The sequence below is a fragment of the Muscardinus avellanarius genome (assembly GCF_963383645.1).
Source record: "Muscardinus avellanarius genome assembly, chromosome: 1".
NCBI lineage: Eukaryota > Metazoa > Chordata > Mammalia > Rodentia > Gliridae > Muscardinus > Muscardinus avellanarius.
In genome coordinates, this window is record NC_137786.1 from 68,362,238 (window position 1) to 68,382,639 (window position 20,402).

The 20,402-nt window shown below is 41.0% G+C and overlaps 1 protein-coding gene across 23 annotated transcripts in view; it reads right to left on the bottom strand.

Moving 5' to 3' along the window:
- SSBP2 (single stranded DNA binding protein 2) overlaps positions 1-8,159 on the bottom strand; it is a gene marked incomplete at both ends in the record, with an annotated part of 297,446 nt that extends 289,287 nt beyond the window's left edge. For all 23 annotated transcript variants that reach the window (XM_080717342.1, XM_080717335.1, XM_080717337.1 and 20 more), the window contains one exon: positions 8,098-8,159. In XM_080717342.1, the coding sequence (XP_080573468.1) occupies positions 8,098-8,159 (62 nt within the window). The remainder of the gene's footprint in view (positions 1-8,097) is intronic.
- Positions 8,160-20,402: the final 12,243 nt, after the last annotated feature.

Below are 20,402 nucleotides of genomic sequence, written 5' to 3' on the forward strand. Positions count from 1 at the left end.
CCTAAAATACTCTAACCTCAAGTCCCCCAAGACTTCCTTTTAATACTCAAGTCTCTGCTAAGAAATCCTTTTCTCCAAGAACCTTCCCCTAACTACCTACTATAGCTTCCCAGTTATGCTTTATATCACAACCCCCATATTTTATTTCTTTTAATGGACAGATGACTATCCAAAGTCACATGCTACATTTGTTTACTCGTTACTATACATTTCTTCTTCAAACCTAAAAGTTCCATGAAAGAAGATACCCATTTTATCCTCATTTTTTCCCAGATATATCTTCCTCCTTAAAAACTCCCAGTTTTGTTAGGGCAGCTCAGGTACAGGGGAGCACTGTGTCTAGACCAGGATATAAACGACTGATTAAGCCAATCATGATAATGCTATTACCTTTCCAGTAATTGGCTTAGGGGAAGGAATTTTACAGTAAGACACAAAAGAGTTCTCCTAATCCAAAAGCTCTTCTGCCTTCATACTTGTTTGTGTGAGAAGTGATGCTAGGAAGCTGAAGGAAGCAGCCATGTTACATTCATGACAGAAAGACCACAAGAAGCTGATCATAAGCCCTGAGTCCTTGTTTAATAAATCTGGACTACCACTTTCAGATATGGGATTTTTAAACCAAACTAAGTCATTTCCTATCTCCTGTTTTGCTACCTGCAGCCCAAAGTGTTGTTATAAACCCTTAACCCTCTGTTTCTTCTGTAACCTTAAGAGAAAATAATATACAACCAAGTAACTATAGCCTACAGATTTTTTTTTTTGTGTGTGTGTGTGTGTGGTACTGGGGATGGAACCCAGGGGCATTTGACCTTCGAGCTACACCCTCAGCCCTATTTTTTATTCTTTATTTTGAAGTAGGGTCTCACTAAGTTGCAAAGGGCCTCACTAAGTAGCTGAGGCTGTCCGCAAAGGGCAATCTTCCCATTTCAGCCTCCCAAATGCTGGGATTACAAGCATGTGCCACCACGCCCAGCTCCACTCCTCATTTAACATATATGGACAGAGCAATATATAGATTTTCACTTTATGTTCTTGCTTTTACAAATATTTCATCAGTACTTAATGTGGCTTAAATTAAAAACCAATTAAAATTAAAGCTATATTAGTCATTAAAACTATGCTCTTCAATAGCCACAATTCAAAAAAAAACTTAAAAATAAAAAAGGAAATAAAGTACTATACTTCCGCCTCTACAATTTTTTCTTTGCTGAATTATTTGTTAGGCATTATTCCCATGAGGCAAAATTAAAACAGAAGAACAAATATAGGAGCTTACCAGGTCACTGGTTCAACCTCACTCTAGCTGAATTGTAATTTAAAATGTTATGATGGCTCATTATTGTCTCAAAGCTGTTTATATGAAATATAATAATCAAATTTTTAAAAGTAAAATATAAGAGTTTTGGTCATTACTAAGAAGTGATAGTACCTAAAGTTTGTTTTTTAAAAGGTGAACAAAATATAAATATTAATTCTAATACTGCATTGAAACTACCCAGGCGGCTCCAGATAAATTTTTAGTCCTGCAATTTTACAAATACAACAGTGCCACACTTCAAAAAATTTTAATTAACTTATTCTAAAAAAAAATTATCATTCACTATTATGACCACACATAGATTTTATAGTTAGGTGGAAAAATTATATTCTTCCCTGTATAGTCCAGTTTCCACCTGTTTTTCAATGTCTTCACACAATGAATACTATACACAGTTTACTGAAGGTGAGATCAGCCCCTGCTATTTCTAACATTACTGAAAACAGGTAGGACCTTAATTTTGATGGAATATCCTTCAGGTCACCTTTTATAGTATACATGTAGTTTTCATGTAACAACCAAGTAACTTTTATCAGTGCCCTAGTTAGGTTATATACCTAATATTAACAAAGTCTTACATGAATAGATGTGATGTATCAAAAATATATACAAAATATGATAAGTCTAACATCTGAATATTATAACTTAATTTTTATTTCAACTATTCAGATATTAACAAATATATAATTCTCTATTGATCCAATGTTAATTTAAGTTAATCTTTTTGGAAGCAATAAGTTCTCGATAAAATATTTTAACATATACCTACAAAAGCTTACATTTTAGTAAACACTAGCATATAAATATTTAATGTCATTCCCATACCAATGTCAAAGCAATAATGTACACATAATAGAGAATACACACATTTTTCAAAATAAAGTTAGTTATTCATACTTTTTGTGTGTATGGGGTACTAGGGATTAAACCTAGAGGCATTCTACCTCTGAATTACATCCCAGTCCTGTCTTATTTTTTTATTTTTAAACAGGGTCTCCCTGAGTTACTAATTATTTGTACTTTTTTTTTTTTTTTTTTTTTTTGGTGGTACTTGGGTTCCTGGAAGCCCTTCTACCTCCGGGCTACACTCCCAGACCTATTTTTACATTTTTATTTGGAAACAGGGTCTCTTAACCCAGTGAGGTTGGCTTCAAACCTGCGCAATCCTCCTGTCTCCACCTCCCAAGCACAGAGATTACAAGCATGCACCACCACGCCTGGCAATTATTTGTACTTTTAAATTGTATCTTCCCAGAAGTAGTTTCATGTCTAAACCCAGGACCAGTCCTAATCTTAATGTAACACAGTTGTGATCTCCACTGGAGAAAGAAGATTCTGAATTCAAATTTGTTTTTTCTCAACTTTTACTTCTAACCATAAACCATTACAATTGTTAATCAAGCACAACATGAACATTACAGCTCCTACTCCATTGAATGTTTTTAATTAAGACACAATAATTCTGATTTCTAGTAGGAAATAAGATATAAGACACATGTGGTCTACTACTGCAGAACTAAAAGGTAAGGATTTTTTTTTTTTTTTCATTCTGAATTGGTTTTATGAGCAAACTGGTTTTGGGGGTTTTTTTTGGTTTGTTGTTGTTGTTGTTTTTGAGGGTCTGGGGGTGGAACTCAGGGGCATTCGACCTCCGAGCTATACCTCCTGACTATTTTTTATTCTTTATTTTGAAACCAGGTCTCACTGAGTTGCAGAGGGCCTAAGTAGCTGAGGCTGTCCGCGAACCACGATCCTCTGGTCTCAGCCTCCTCTGGTCTCAGCCTCCCAAATGCTGGGATTACAAGCGTGCGCCACCACGCGCCCGGCTGCAAACTGGTTTTGAAAGAGTGAGAATAAACATTTTACTTTTTCTTTTATAGCACTAAAGTATATAATAATTAACATACTATTTTCTAAGAGAGACAGTAAATCTCTGCATAAACAATATTACAATTTAAGTCTAAATATCTTATGAATATCTTAGTATCTTCCTTTTTTAGATTTGTTCCTTTAAAAAAAAAAAAAGCCTTTTTGAGCCTTCTCCTGCAGTAACATAAAATACAAAACTTAGAGCTGACATTTCACATACAAATTGTTCAGTATTCTGAATGAACCATCCCAGAGATTAGGAGAGTCAACATACTATAAAAAATGTCATTCCCATAAAGATATCCCTTCATTAATTTTAGAAATCTTTAACCGTATAAAGTGCTCATTAAACAGCTTTCTTAAGAGATTTGTACTACTTCACTTGTCAATTTCCTTCAGAACAGAAGGAGCATTCATAAATTTTTGGTAGGGTAGTTTTAAAGGTAAAGAATAGGAGGAGGAGGTGATGTTAAATTGTCTTTTATGGAGTAGTATTTAAATGTCCTTTTGACTGTAACACTTAAATATGAGCATATAGTATTTGTTTCTAGGCATATTCAACTGAAAGAGCCAACATTTAAAAGCCAAAGTTACTTTCAAAGATTTTGTTCAGGGTTAGACACAGTTATATTTCTGGAATCTATAGCTACTTTACTCAATGAATGTCACTGTCTAGTATGTATATCTTATGTCCAACTTTTGGCAGATTCATCTTTCGATTTTATTACAAAATATTAAAAGATCATATTAGTTTAAGAAAAAGTTAATTTCACTATTCACCTATTTGTAGGTACCAGTTACTCTTGGTGGTGTGTCATAGTACATGACTTGGTATTTCATACAGAAATTGTTCTCAACTATTATATTTAACTGTAAAACTTAAGTAATCAAACAAAATTCCTAGAACAAATATCTGAAGAAACAAGGATTCCTGATTATTCTGGGCTTCCAACATCTACTTCTAAGAGTTCTACACCTTTCCTCACAATGCACACATGTCTGCAGTATGCCAAAATGAGAATAAGCCTCAGGGTACACCAATGGTTATGAAGGCATATCTGATCAAATCTTTAGTCTGATATATCTGATTATATAATGCTGTTCCCTAAATCTGTAGCATCCTACCAGAGATCAGGAAGGCAATCTGGTATACTGAAAAATGTATTCTTCAGCTTCAACTATGGGTTCTAAAGTTAGAGAAATCCGTGTTAGAAACCCAGCTTTCCTACTTTCTAGCAGTGTATCCTGATACATAGCAGGGTATCTAGTTATTTAAACATTCAGGGCCTTAGTTTTCTTATTTCTTCAATGGAGAAAAAAAAAAAGCACCGTCTTGAAGATTTGTTGGGAAAATTAGAGAAAATATACATATCATACAAACATATGTACATGAACACAGTGACTGGTACACAGGATAACAAGTAAATAAGAGTTACTTTGTTATCTTATTATTTGGAGATATTTTTAAAATACAACAAAACTAGAGAATATTGTTTGGATGTATTTCTGAAATACAATTAAGTCAAAGACTGTGGAACTCAAACTTATAAATCTTTAAAGGTCATTGAAAAATAATTTCACAATAAAAAATTCCTTTGATTCTAACAATCTTCATTTACAAGAATTAACTTGGTATTTCCAATATGAAAAGCAATGACCTTAATGTCAAAGATACATCAGAGAAAAATTGTTAAGTATTGTCCCTTACTCTGAAACTTACATTTTAGGGAAAGCAAGACATTACAACTAATTACACAGTTATTTAATTACCATTGTGATCAATGTTATAAAGAATGTGTTCTAAAGTGGGAAATGACCTAACAGGATCAGAATTAAAATTTCTATGCAAACATCCCACCTCCCTCCAGGGTTTTCAATCACTCCCTAATTAAACCTAATCCAAACCTTTGAATAGACTTGATCTGTTTGTTTCTTAAACAGCAAAATAAGTAGTTAATCTGCCCCTGGCCATTTTTATGTTCTGAGCTTTAGAGTAAAACTTTAAAAATTGTCTAAAACCTACAGATATTTTATATAGTGACTTTTATTGTTGTTTTTGTTTTGTTTTGTTTTGTTTTTGCTGTGCTGGGGATTGAACCCAAGGCCTCGGGCATAGTAAGCAAGCACTTTACCACCAAATTACATCCTCTGCCCCATAGTGACTCTTGTAATGTGTCTGTGTGGGCACAAGTGATACTGAGGATTGAACTCAATGGCATTCTGCCTCTCAGCCCTTTTTATTTATCTTGAAATAGGGTCTCCCTAAGTTACAGCATGCAGGCCTAGAACCTGAGATCCCCCTATCTTAGCCTTCCAAGTAATGGGATTACAAGTATGTGCCACCATACCAGGCTTCCACAGTGACTTTTTAATGCAAATAAAAGCCAAGGTATAACACAGTATTTGTTAGCTATCCATTATGAACTCATGCTGAGAAAACACATTTCTCGATGTATTATAAAATCAGTATGTTTATTGCCTGTGTATAGCATTATTCATGACAACTCATTTTTAAGAATGATTTTTATTAAGAGGTATATTACCTACTATTGAAAAATTCTTTCTGTAATTTTAAACAAAAGAGCAATTCAAATTTTCTAATTAAAGGAAAATTTTTCATCAGCAGCTATCCTTTAAATATCCATCCCCTTAAATAAAAACAAAAAACTGTTGACATCCTTTTTAAAGACAACTTCAAGACCCGTATCCTAGAAAACCAGTACAGGGATGCAAAATGGCACCTACTGAAGTCTCAAGTCAACACAGAGGGGTAAACTGAGTGATCAAATCGACTCATCAAAATGAAACTAAGTTTATTCTACGAATAGAGCCTATCTCAATGTTTGTTTTAGATTTAAACAACATTCACCTAGAAATTAATGCAAAAACAATTAACCCAGAACAGTAATTGTCAATTCTCCAAAACTGGCCTCTTCACCTATATTTAGTTCATAAGGCAAGCCAGTCAAGAATTCCTGCTGCCAATTGTAATGAATGGAAGAAATATATTTAAATCAAACAGCACCATCTAGCAGAACCCTCATCACTTTGCTCAAGGAGTGAATGTTACTTTGTATTCAGTTTGGAAGCTATGACAGAAAAAGTGGTAATTTGTTTTCATGACAGAACCACAGAATTAGAGTTAGAAAGGATCACAGACACACCAGGTCCAACTTCCTTGTTATTATCTCAAAAACTAAAAAAAGGAAAAGGTTTACAAAGTCATCAAGATACAGATACTACTAGATTCAGCCAAAGTTCACCCATTCCTGGGAGTCCCGCTAAAGTACAAAATTATTTTGATTCTCAAATTCAGTCACCCCAAAATAAATATTATGTTCCAACATATTTCAATGTTTTCACCCCCCCCCGTAATGTGAAATCCAAATATTCTATAATCTTCAAAACATCCTCATTGAGATACTTTTAGTAGATCTATTGCAACCAAATGTGATGCGCACAAATTAGTCTGTATTTCAAAACTTCAATTTCGATAACCGCTGTTTCTTAACCAGGAGATAATACTGTCTTTTATATATTCCTGGTCATAGCAACAAGACCTGAATGTAGCTCCTCAGAAAATATGTCTGAAGAAAAACAGCATCTCTGTTAATTTTTGTTTTGTTTTGTTTTGCTACATCAAGGCCTGCCACCCCTAAATCCTAGGGGAATTGTGTGTGTTGCTGCCAACATAAAGATTAGGAAATGTTCCCATCCCTAGGGCAGGAGAAACTTTCAGGGGAAAACTAACTGCCTAGAGCAGGGAGGGAAACAGTCTTCTGTCTGTACAATCGGCTTTTATTTACGCAGCTATTTCGGTGCGCAAGGTACCCAAAGTACCTCTGAGAGATGCTCTCAGACTTTGCCCAGCTGAACCCCCTCCGGAAGATCCAGTGCACTGAACGGCAAGGAGGAGCCTGACCCTGGGAGTCAAGGTGGTTCCTGGGAATCAGTCCGATTCCTTGCACTGAAAACAGGGGTTTCCTCCTCAATGGTCACAGTCACTCTTCGCTCTCATTTTTAGCAACAACCAAATCACCGTTACAAGTACACAAGAACTGCAGCAAACAACCGTGCTTCGCAGTGTGCCGCGACGGTGGCACCCCGGGCCGGGGGCTCCTACCTCCGCATCCCCCTGGGGCTCCCCGAACTTAACACCTGTATCCCCCCCACCCAGCACCTCGCGCCCTCCCGCCGCGCAGGCCCTGGGGGGCCGCGGCCCCTCCCGCCGCGCCGAGCGCCCCCCCGCCGGGCCCGCGCCCCCCGCCCGCGGCCCGACCCGCCCGCCGAGCCCAGCCCCAGCCCGCCGGGCGCCGAAAAGTTCTGCAGCCGCCGCCGCCGAGCGCGGCCCGAGGGCGGGCGCAGCCCCTCCGCGGTCCCGCGCCGCCCCGCACTTTTTCTCCCCGGGAACTCGGTCCTCCCCGGACTCCCAAACTTCAGCGCCCCCGGCCCCAGCGCGCGATCGCCGGCCGCGGCCGCCCGCCCTCCGCCCGCGGCCCCGACGCCCACCGCCCGGCCCACGCCCTCCGCCGGCCCGCGCCCGGCCCCGACCCCGGCCCCGACCCCCGCGGCCCCCGCCGCCCCGGACCCCCGCGCCAAAGTTACTTTGCGAGGAGGCGAACCCGCGGGTTATTTCCCTCAGTCACCCAAACAAGTTTCCATCCCCGCCGTCCGCAGCGCCGCCGCCCCCGGCCCCGCCGCCCCCGCCCCCGCCCGCCGCCCGCGGCCCCCGCGGCCCCCGCCCCGCGCCGCCGGCCCCGCCGCGCGCCCCCGCCGCACCCCTCCCCCCGGCCCACCCCCGCGCTCCCCGGCGAGGGTCTGTGTCTGTGTCTCCCCGAGTGTGCGAGTGCGTGCGTGAGTGTGCGCGCGGGCGCGGGCGGAGGTGGGTGAGAAGCGGAGACACTTACTTCTCCCGGGCCTGGCTGTCGGACGGGACGGCGCTGCTGTTACTCTTGCCTTTGCCGTACATGCTTGTGCCGAGAGCAGCTCCCACTGTCACGCACCTGTCAACCCATCACAGCCTCCCCGGGAACAGCCCCGTCCCCATGGCGACCCACGCAGCCACCCCCACTATTGGCCGCCCCACGCCAAGGCTCCGCCCCCTTCGCCCTGGCAACGCGCGAGACTGACAGGCCTCCCCCTCCCTCCGGCCTGCCGAGGCGCGCGGCGGCGGCTCGGCCTGAGCGGCAGTCTCCTCCCTCCCTCCCTCCCTCCCTCCCTCCCTCGCCGGCTCCCTCCCTCCCTCCTTCCCTCGCCGCTCTCCTCCCTCCTCCCGCTCTCCTTCCTCCCTCCCCCTCCGAACCCGGGCGCAAGGGGGGAATTAGAAACTGCTCTAGAAGGATTTTAAACAACTGGCTGTTCCCTGCGCCGCCGCGCCTCCCTCCGCGCCGCCCGCGCTCAGCTCCTCACTGGAGAGAAGGCGCCGGGAGGAGGGGAAAGTGCGGCCTGGAGTCTCTGGCAGGAGCCGGCGGAGCCGGAGCCCGGCGGCCCCAGACTCCGGGGCGCCCGCCGCGTGCACAGACAGAGCCGGGGCCCCGCGAGCCTCGCCCCGCTGCCCGCGGTGGACGGGCCGCCCGGCCGGCTCCCGGCCCCGGCCCCTCGACCTCCGGCTGAGCCGCCCGCCCTCGGCCGCGCCCTGGCCCCGGGAGCGCCCGCCGGCGGGGAGGTCCGCGCGCCGCCCCGGGCCCCGACCGCCCCGGGGCCCGCACCCGAGCCCGCCACGCGGGGCACGCCGCACGCCCCGCCGGTCTGCGCGGGAAAGGGCGCCGGCGTCCGCACCCGGCCGGGTAGAGCGGCTTGGAGGGGTGATGCCGAGGTTTGGTCCCGGCCCCTGGACTGGAAAAGGCCAGAGAAGGCCTGGAAAGACCTCCTCGGCCATCAGAATAGGCCCCGCGGGCTCCCAGGTGTGGAAGCTCTGCGGGCTAAAAGGCCGCCGGAGAATCTTTCTGGATCCAAATCCCTATTCCCACTTCAGTAAATGTACCAAAGTTTCTGAAACGCACACAACCTGGTTTCTGATCTAACTCCATCCTTTATTTTGTTGGAGATCCTTGGGTGTAAAATCAGACAGGGTGCAAAGGGGGTTAGAAAAAAAGAGATGAGCTTCAAATGGGAGGTGACAGCGGAAGGGAGTTGGAGTGGGACAAGAAACATCAGAAAAGGATAGAGAAGGAATGTCTATGCGAAGGGAGAGGAAATAGCATTCAAATGAAGAAAGGTATCTTCCTATTTCACACGGAGCCTTAAGGCTCTAGTCCTAGGATCATAAAAATGCATATGGAGATACAGAGATAGATGGAATGGAAAGAAATGGGGTTTGGTGGACACTGGTAGGAAGGGATAGAAATAAAACATCAACAGAAGGTTAAGGAAGGGCAGTTAGTAAAAATGAGAAGTAGAAAATCAAGAAAGGGGTTGACAACCAAACATAAAGACTGGGGGGGAGTGAAGAGAAAGGACCTGCGATCCTGGTGTTAAGGGGGCGGGGGGGGGGGGGGGATAAAATAGTAAAGTGTAAAAAGAAAGAAAAATAGATGATACAGGATTAAATGAAGAAGCCAAAGAATGCTACAGCAAAAGAAGATAAAAATAAGAGGACAGACATTGTGACTAAAAATGAGAAAAATAAGGACTCATTAAAAACAAAAACAAGCTAACAAAAGTATAAAGAAGTTGAGAAAGTTATCTCGAGATTAATATCCAAGAGAAGTAATTTGCCATTTCTAACGCCAAAATTTTCCCTTCTGTTTCTAATGGCCTCCAATAATTAGGTGGTTGGGGCATTGCATTCATGGTCTCTGAAGAGTTGAAAGGAGCCAGGCTGAGCCAGGAAGCCTCTCACTTTTGATGAACTTGTACTCAAAATGCTCACATGTGTATACGGTTGCCACATTTAACCACTTTGAAAGTTAATATGTAATTTGTTGTTCAATGATCTTCATCCATTAGTTTTAACCCAGAATTTTTTATTTTTTATTATTTTAATTTTACATCTCAAGGCTCCATAAATGCAATGGATACTCCTTAGAAGGTGCTGCTCAGAGAATACTGTCAAGGAGAGACCCCTGGCAGTTATCTGCTACTCTCCCATCCACACATAAAAAGGGAAGATTTCCATTAAAAAGAAAAAGTGGGCTTGGTACTGTTAAAAAAAATACCAAAATAGTTATTATCCTTACACTGGTGTTGGGATTCTCTTCTCTGTGGATGTCAGTCATGACACTTTAGAATTGCCTTAGGGTTTGTTTTTGTTGGTGTTTGTTTGTAGAATGAGTCAAAAACCTTGCAAAGGGGTTCAGGTACCTGTATACTTTGTCCATCTCAAATGGTTAATTGTAACCAGGGTGGCTTACTTTACCCTTCAGCATCCATGTAAAGATAGCCAGTGCTTAACATCAGAGTTTATCCTCCTCTTTTAACGCTCTAAGACGTCTTAATAGTGGACTTTGTTTTCTGCCACCATGCCAACAAATTTGTTCATAGGATAAAAATGTGTAACCATATGTTTTCTTATAGTACAAGACCACAAGGAGCCATGGTTTAATTTGCTATTTCCTAAAGAGAAAGGAAAATGAAAGAAAGCAGGAGAAGCTGTTTGCTGTCTACAGCTGTAATTTATTCATTTGATTGGTTTTTACCAAGATTTGTTGCATAAGAAAGTCTTAGAGGTGATGGCATATTTTCTGATATTTAAAAATAAATAAATTATAGATCTGATCTGCACAGCGGGGTATGAAATTCAGAACAATTTGTTCTTAGTGTCTGGGAAGAATAAAATGCTAAAAGGTCTTAGTTCAGAACTTGCCAAGTTAATGTCAGAGTTACCTTTATAAGAATGTTATCATCCAACATATACAAAGTGAAAATAGGGTTTTTATATGTATATGTAACCTGTGCATGGTAATCTTAAAGCTTAAGTGATCAAATCAATTATCATTAAAATATCTCAGCAGCTACCTGAACCATTTTTGTTCTATTTTCCTAATGTTTACACATGTAAATAAAATGCTTCTTTGCCCTTGTTCAAATTATTTTGAGTACAAAGAGTGTTCTTTGCATCAGCAACTGTACCTCCTGGGACCAATATTGTAATTAATGAGATTTGAAACACATATTCAGAGCCAAATTTGAGATCCCAGACACAGAATTGAAGATCCATTGTTTTGTTTGTTTTGATTTTTTCAAAAGGAGGAAAAGATTGAAAATTTAAAACTTCCTAATATAAAGGATCACAATGTATTTTCAGAGTTTTTTTTTTTTTAGAAAAGATTGAAAATTTAAAACTTCCTAATATAAAGAATCACAATGTATTTCAGAGGGTTCTTTTTTTAACCCCCTAAGAGGTTAGTTAATTTGGGGGACTAAATTTTGGTTAGCGGAACACTGGGCAGCTAAGCTACCAGAATGTAGCCTTTGCATTCCAGGTTAATCTTATTAAACTTTATTTTTTCAGATGCAGATCACAATTATCCAGTTTTTACCTCTTTCCCCACCCCCTCCCTCTGAACATCACCATTTTGTTTGGGCATGTATGCACTATTTTCTCTTTCTGGAACTTGCATCTTATTCTTGGAAGTCTTCATCATTTAAAAACAAGCAGTTTATTATACTGCCCTACTTGAACCCTAGATGGACTATACATTTTTTATCCTTTTTTTTTCTCTAAAACATTAAGGTTAATAATGTCTCCATTCTTACAGTATATGGATCCTTAGAAAAGATTTCCCTGTGTTGTATAGAACAAAGAGACTACTTCTTTATATTTAAATGGAAGCTAATCATGAATTTAATTATTTGCATCAGGTAGAACACTTAGCATGTTAACTGTAAAAAAGAAAACCATTTAGAATAGAAAATGCTTAAAAATACAAATAAACTATGTAAACACAGAAATTAGAAAGAAATTAGATTTCTTTTTGGGAATGATTTTTTCAAAGGACAAAACTGTTATTTATCTATTTAATAAAACCAATAACATTATAAAAATAACTCAGTTGCATCCATATCACTTTTCATGTCAAATCATTAACAACTAGTCACTCAGTGCTACTCAATATGCCCTTGTTAATTAGAGTTTGATAACCTATTATCTAAACTGGGTAAACTGAGTCCTTGAAAGATTTGTTAGCATGATTGGACCCATCGGGAAAACACAAATAGTTCTAGGAGGAGAACTGTGTGTTCCTGGCTGACAGTCCTGTTCCCAGACCACGAAGCCACACCTCTTTCTCTCAGAAGTGACTCTTTCAGGGAGGAATGTGAGCAAGCTCTGAGATGTTTGTCACTCAAACTACCTTATGAAACCTCACTCTCAGGCAGAACACACCAGTGTGGTTGGATTCACTAATTGCTCAAATGCCACGGACCAAAGTAATGGAAGGAATAGTTATTGCAACTATAAGACTGTGCAATTTAGTCGCTTATACCCAAATAATAAACGAAACGGAGCTTCCAATTAACATTATTTGACACACTGTTATTGGTTTAACATCAGTTAATCTGAGGCAATGACTGTTTACTTAACCTATTGCCCTGGATTTTTAAAATCCCAACTTACATATTCATAAACACTTACCAGTGGGTTAGGAAAAACAACCTGCAGACCTATTGGTTTCAACAGTTTCAACTCTGGAGTGCTTAGTCTTTTTTAGCACCATCAAGAATCTAAAGTTTAGTAACAAGATAAAATAATTCTGACACAAAGAGCTGTATCACAAGCTGAAGATAAAGGAAAATGGTAAAACCAGGGCTACCTATGTGGGCAATTTCATACACTTTAGCACATTTTGCAAAACAAATTCCAAATGTTGTGATGTTCACTAGCTGGAGTTTTGTCATTAAATGTTGAGAGTTATGTAATAGAAAGCGTGCCAAAGAGTGCACTTGATTTAACAGTATTGCTATATTTTTTTAGTGCATTCCTAAATCTTTACAATGGTTTTTCACCTAGTAAGGTTATGCCAATACAGTATCTTTGCACTTGGAGCTAACAAAAGCCCCAGTCTCAAGAGAGAGGCTGTGCAACATTCCAAGCAGTGTCATTTCCTTCTGTTGGAAATGGAAACAGAGTGGGGGAGAAAAACCTACTACATTTGCTTTTCATAATTTTCCAACAGAACTGAATCCTCTTTACCAAGTGTGGCAGGAAAGGAAGATGACAAATTATGCCACTATCACATTTTATTTACTTGGATGTAGTTTAAGAATAAGGGGTTAAAAATATTATGCCAAATAAAATCTCTAACATAACAGCTAAAAATTGCCATTGCCAATCATAAACTATAAAGTAGAAACAATCTTACCACGGTCACATATACTTGCCAAAGACAGAGAAGGCAGTATAAATATTTTGGTTTGGGATGCTCAAAAAACTTTTGTAACCAATTGGTCTATGCATCCTATGTGTTGCAGTTATAGTAAATTCCTGGGAATCTATACCAATTCTGTGGTGGTTATTACCACTGATGAGGATCACCGCATACCATTAGATATGACATATAAATCAGATTATTCATCAGATTAAAAAATAATCTCATTGTCAACAACTTTCTGAACTTAGATCTTTTTCCTTGGGCCAATTTTTTTTTCTTTTTTCTTTTCAGTACTGGGGATTATACTCAAAGCCTCACACGTGTATTCTACCCCTGAGCTACATCCCCAGACCTATTTTCTAGGACCCAGCTTCTAGGAGCCTGCTGTCTGTGGTCTGGGGAGCCCAGAATAAGGACGTTAAGAGAGGTTACATTTCAATCTAGAGTCCACTACTGTCACTGGGTGCTTACCTCCCACCCTCCTTACTCTTGCTCTCCTGGAACTTTTAGTTCTTTGACAAGAACCTCAAACATTGCCTATAGCAGTGGAATGCTATAAGCAATGCTACTTAGGGTTTACCTTGTTGCTACTCTCTGGGTAAAGGACAGTTTTTGTAAAGGGTTTTGACCTCCGAGGTATTCTTTTATAGTACTGTTTGATACTGAGGTGCCCAGAGGTTAGAGGCTTCAAGAACACCATATCCCTTTGCCCTGGCTTTACAGCCTGTTCCACTTTCCAGAGGGGAAGCAGACAAAAGAGCACACTGTGGTGATGGAGGTGGGTCATCTGGGGAGAAATGTGATCAAGGAAGAACTCAGGTCTAAGCACTTTCCCTACTAACTCTGCAAGAGGTTTCCCTGTAACCCAACCTTTCCTGTATCACTTCCTTTGTTCTTATCTTGACTCTTGTCTTTTTTGGGGATGGGGATGGTTGTGTTTTATAGTTTGAGTGTTTCCTTTATTTTATAGAAGCATTTAGGCAGGCTTGGTAGCCCATACCTATAATTGCAATACTTGAGAGGCTGATACAGGAAGATCGCAAGTTCCAGAACAGCCTCAGCGAAGTAGCAAGACTTCCAGCAACCTAAGGAGGCCCTGTTGCAAAACAAAAATAAAAATGACTTGGAGTGTAGCTCAGAGGTAGAATGCCACTGGGTTTGAGCCCTAGTATCCCCCTCTCATGTGCACACACAAGAAGAAGCATTTACCATTTATGGAACAAGGAAACATATGCCACATCTATGTCTCAGAGATTTCTAAAGACCTACTAGCGAGCTATCAAAGGGTTATGACATGGTAGGGGACAGACTACATTTCATCATCTCAGCTCCCACTGGACAAACATTGCCTCAGATGACTTGATCACATAACCCCCTACCTCCCTGTTCCTTCTACTGTCTGTCCTTCTCTCTTCCCCCTTCCTTTTTTTTTTTTTTTTTTCTCCTTTCTCTTAGCCCTGGGCAAAAGGACACAACATGAAAAGAATAGAAAAGTCTAGTGGGAACATACTACATCAGAAAAGGTACAAAATCTCTATTTTTGTAAGTCAAAACTGGCTGGCAGCATCATATATGTCAACCATGCCAGAATTTCAGTTCTTGCATCCCATGATGCAGATTTCTTACATATTATCACTGATGTCTCTCAAGCACTCATGATGTGCCTGGCAGTAAGCGCTCTGTAGAGGGTATCTCATTCAATGATTCCAGCAGTCCTTTGGGGTAGGTATTATTTTTCAGGTTTTTTTCTGGCTCACATACTAGTAAGTGACAGATTTCTACCCAGCCAGCCTATCTCATTATGGCCTGTCAAGATTCTGATACTTGGAAGAGATCCTTCCAAACACCCATGCCCTTTAACATTTACTCCTTCATGTTCTATGATTCTAGAAGGGCAAACTGCTCTGTGGATTCAGGTTAGATTCAATACAAGCAGGGCCATAGAGCAGGGCTTGAGGGATACTGCTTAAGTATGGTGGGCAGCAATGAATTCAGCTCTTATGCCTCAGCCCTTTGGTTGGGCAAAATCAGAAATGCCAAGACATACTTTGCTTCATTGGAGCCTGCACTTTATGAGTTGCATACTTTTCTCTGGTTTTGACTAGTGTAATACTATTATTACACTCTACATATCATATATTACAATATATTTTATAGTGTACTTAGGTTTACTATATGATTTCACAAGGAGAAATTATTTGGTGTGTCTATTTCCCTTGCAACGTTTAAAACAGGTAGTAAGTATTCTCCTTACTTCTACTTAATTGGACAGTTTGTGCCTTCTCTACAGTCTTCAGCTTGTTGGTTCCTATTTCAGTTGATCTTATTTTCCAGATCTATGTGGCCCTGTGATCTGCGGTATATAAAACCCCAAAACAATGACCTTTGTTTTATTCACATTCTGCTTGGAAAAGGGAAAGCTGGGCAGCACCCTCTGTTCATCGCATCCCTGTAAATAATTCCTCTTCCCCTGGAAATGGACACAGAATGGTCCCCTGAACCTGCGTCAGCACACTGCCGTTCCCGTTGGGGGTTTTGCTGTGTTGTTTTGTCTTTCTGTGTGGTTTTCCTTTCCTCCTGGGCTTTCATAGTTCGCTGTTACTTTTCCTTCTTCTCTTGTTTTTCTGGCTCTGCTTCCCCCTTCTATTGTTGTAGCTGTCTTTTCCCTCTCATCACACTTCCTGTTGCCTTTCCAATTCGGTGTGGTCCCATCCAACTTACTCACTGTCTGGCTCCAGGGTAGTTTTGGTCTCAAGAGAAAATGATCTTGTGCCAAGTAGTCCCAATCCCTGGGGCATCTGAATAAAGATTCCAGAGTCTGTGTCTCCCAAAGTTTTCTTTTATTGATTTTAGAGTAGAATGAATTTCAAGGATGCCTAATTAGGGAAAAAAAATTCATCCTCTTGGCCTCCTAGCCCCAGACCAATCTCAACTGTGAGACAGCACCAGCATCCATCAAATCAAACAATGAAATCAACTTTGGTTACTTAGCATAATAGAAATAAACTTATAATATCCTATTAGTGAAGGATCAATGTCTCCTGTCTTGGAAATAAACATCAGAGCTTGGCCTCAACATTTATGTAGCAGCAGGAGACCATTATTTTGTGGCAACATTCGATTACATTGACATCAAGACAGATTTATTAAATTAATAAATAGTACATGATTTTCAGCCTTTCATTTCCAACCCTCACCATCAGCACCCTCCCCAAGGTGATCTTCCAAAATCCTTCATCTGTATTTTTGACTTCTTATTATCAGTGACTTTTATTTCTTTTTTGTTATTTGGCAGTTTACACCTCAGTTATTTTTTTAAACTTTTTTTTTTTTTTGCAGATAGAAAATTTTAATTGGATAGTAAGAACTAAGTTAATAAGAAGAAGAACCAGCAAATTGTTAACTGTTGAACTATTTCACTGGCTTAGTATTTGAAGAGGAATTATTTCAAATGTGCTTCTCAACACACGTTGAATGTGGTTAAAGGCAAGAGCGCAGCGTCCCAGCAGCCTCTTTGGATAACTTCCAGCCTTGGGGCCTGCCTTCACCCTTGCTGTTTCCTGGGCCTGAAATGCTCTTCCTCTGCTCCCTGCATGGTTGTATTTGCCCCCTTATTCCGGTCTTCTGGAATGTTAATTCCATAGAAACATTTTCCCTGAGAGGCCTTTCTAGGGTACATACTGCCTCGTCCTCAGTCATCCCTCCTGCTGCTCTGCATATCACTTTATAAAATGTTCGTCATCTGCCTAACCTGTTAATTCAGACACTCCATGGAGGCAGAAGTCTTATTGTTCTTCTTGGACTGTATCCTTTCTTTCCAACACATAGAACAATACCATGCACTCGGTCGCATCCAATAAGCAAATATTCATTGGATGATTGACTGAATGGATACTTCTTAAATTATCACACACAAGTGACCTTATACTTATCTTTCAGATGATAACATACAATCTTTCTAGCCCTTTACTCCACCCCCACCCCTGCAGCCCGGGGTTCTTTGCATTCTTAAGAACAAAAGCAATTGGACAGAAAGTATCAGCATACATTTAGATTTTAGACTTCTGCTCCGATTCCAATTTATTGTTCCAGTATTTAAACCAATTTGGCAGAATTTTGGTGAGCAGGACACGAGAGAGAAAAACATTTCCTCCTCTTTTCTATCACCAGAGACCTAACTTGCTTGGAGTTCCAAGAGCCTTAATGTTGCTTGACAGTAAGGCCACAGGAGCACAAAGTCAGCAGATTAGGCTTGGGTAATAAGCTTTCATCATGTCACTCTCCTGCTCAGAAACCCTCTTGCCTCCCTATTGCTCATGGGATAAATTCCTCTCTCCTCAGACTTTTATCCAGTTTGACCCAACGGTATCTAGGTAGGCTTTGTAGATTATAGTTACTTATGCATGTCTGTCGTGGCCCCTAGAGCATGTACTCCTGGGAAATGGCCTATTCATTTGGGCATGGTAGCACATGCTTATAATTCCAGTACTTGAGAGGCTGAGACAGAAAGATCACAGGTTCAAGGACAGCCTTAGAAATTTGGAGAAGCTCTCCACACCTTGGTGAGACCTAGTTTCAAAATAAAAAGATAAAATAGAGCTGAGTGTATAGCTTAGAGACAGAATGCCCCTGGGTTTAATTCTCAGAAACACACACACACACACACACACACACACACACACACACACACACACACTTAGCCTATTCATAGTATATCTCCAAGCTGGGCTTCATTTGGGGAACTCCATTATAGAGGAAGACTTTTCTCTGCTTTCAAGCATCACAATTCCTAATTCATTTTGTACCTGAAATTAAAATTTAGTCCTACTGAAGTCCAACAACTTGAATTTGTATTCCCTGCTCCATTAGTTACTAGCTGTGTGGTCTTAGGCAAGTTACTTAAGCTTTCTGTGCCTTATTAACTACAAATTGAGCTGATGTTACTACCTATATATTGGGACTGTTATGAAGACTAAATTAGAAAATGTCACGTACAGGGCTTAGCACAGATTGCTTAGTAAATATGTACAAATATTTTCTTCCTTGGTAGAGCTGGTGTATAACCCATAGAGTCTATACCCACACACAAACATAATTGGTACATCTGTGTGTACTGTAGCAAGCTGTACATGCAATTTCTCATGCCTTAAGTAGCCTTCCTCACTCCCTCCAATTCCAGCCCCTATGGAAGCCATTCTTTGTTCTTATAGCCTATAATCTATATTTATAAATTACCTTTTACTAGAACTTAACTTTCCTGGTATCTTGTTACCCATTGAGACAGAAGCACAAGGATACAACAGTGCTCCAGGTGTCCTATACCCCTAGCATGGACCCACTAATGCTTTCTTGAATGCAGTGAATGGTGAAGTAATGCCAGATTCAAAGTTTCTTATTGGTAGCAGTTGGTCACTGTAATGACATCATTTTCAGTTTCACAGATTCAAGGATGAATGTGGAAATTGTGACGTCATCTAGTCACATGTGCAAAGAATAGATTTTCACAGTGTTCCTGGATTCCAGTGATGACGTTCTCTATTTTATTTTATTTGTATTTATTATTTATTTGTGTGTGTGTGTGTGTGTGTGTGTGTGTGTGTGTGTGTGTTACTGGGGATGGAACCCATGGGGCATTCCACCCCTAAGCTAAACTCCCAGCTCTATATTATTTATTTATTTTTTAGAAACAGGGTCTCACTAATTTGTGGAAGCCCTTACTACATTGCTGAGGCTGGTCAAGAACTTGTGATCCTCTTGTCTCACTCTCCCAAGGACAGAGATTACAGTGTGCACCACCACACTCAGCTTCTTAAAGATTAGAATATTTAACTAGTGATACTTGTCCTCATCAAATAAGCTGTGGCAATGGGGAAAACTGCTCATCATCTTCCTCCTAGTCAGCCTGAATATACTTGATACACTTCGAGACTGTCATCAAGCAATTCCTTTCTCCCACAGGAATAATGAAAATACTCATTTGTGTAACTAATAGCACAAACAGTCTAGGCAAACAGGCAAAGTTGCTCTTCCATGAATACTATTAGTTTGTACTTCATAACTGCTCCAGAGTGAACATCTTCAGAAACTTCTGGTCAGCCAATACTTCAAATGTTTTCCTAAGCTGCTCTGGCAGTTAGAATCTTTTAAGCATTTATTGGTGGTAGAGTGGAAATATAACAGCAATATAGTCATTTACTCAACAAATCTTCTTTGAACCCTTACAATGGACAGTACAGAGCAACACAGTGCTTTGCCAAGCAGTGGAAAGGATTAAAAAATCTACAGGAAATAGTAGCTATCATGACGAAGTTTAGAGAAAGGCAGAGAAGTTTACTGAACATCTATCATGAGCTGGGTATCACACTGAGTGCTGGGGGCATATAAAGTTTCTGTCTTTGAGGAGCTCATGGTCTAGAGGGGGCTGCAGCACCTTCTATGCCTAGTATAGCCTTACAAGTTCCATGGAAGTGCTAGTGGCAGTGGGTGCTCTGGCCACGGAGGAAGACCTCCTCCAAGAGCTTGTCTGATGCTTAGCAGAGCCCTGAAGAAACTTAACAGAAAAATAATAAAGGCAGGGAAGGACATCCCAACAAAAGGAGTGCATATACAAAAGCAAGATGGAAAGAGAGACCATGCATCTCCTAGAATCTGTAGAAAAGGGGCCTGAAATGAAGCGATCCAGGGATAGTTGTGGAGATGAAGCTGGAGAGGAAAGAAAGAGGGATTCACAAAGAGTTCCCCCTGAGGACCATGAAAAGACTTTGGATTCTAAATCCTTGAGTCATGGGGGACCACAGAAGATTCTAAGCAGCAGAAAGTGGTGATCAGACTTGCAGTTTAGAAAAGATCACTGTAAAAGTTGTGTGAGGAAGAGAGAGAGGGAGGCAGGAAGCTAGCAGAGG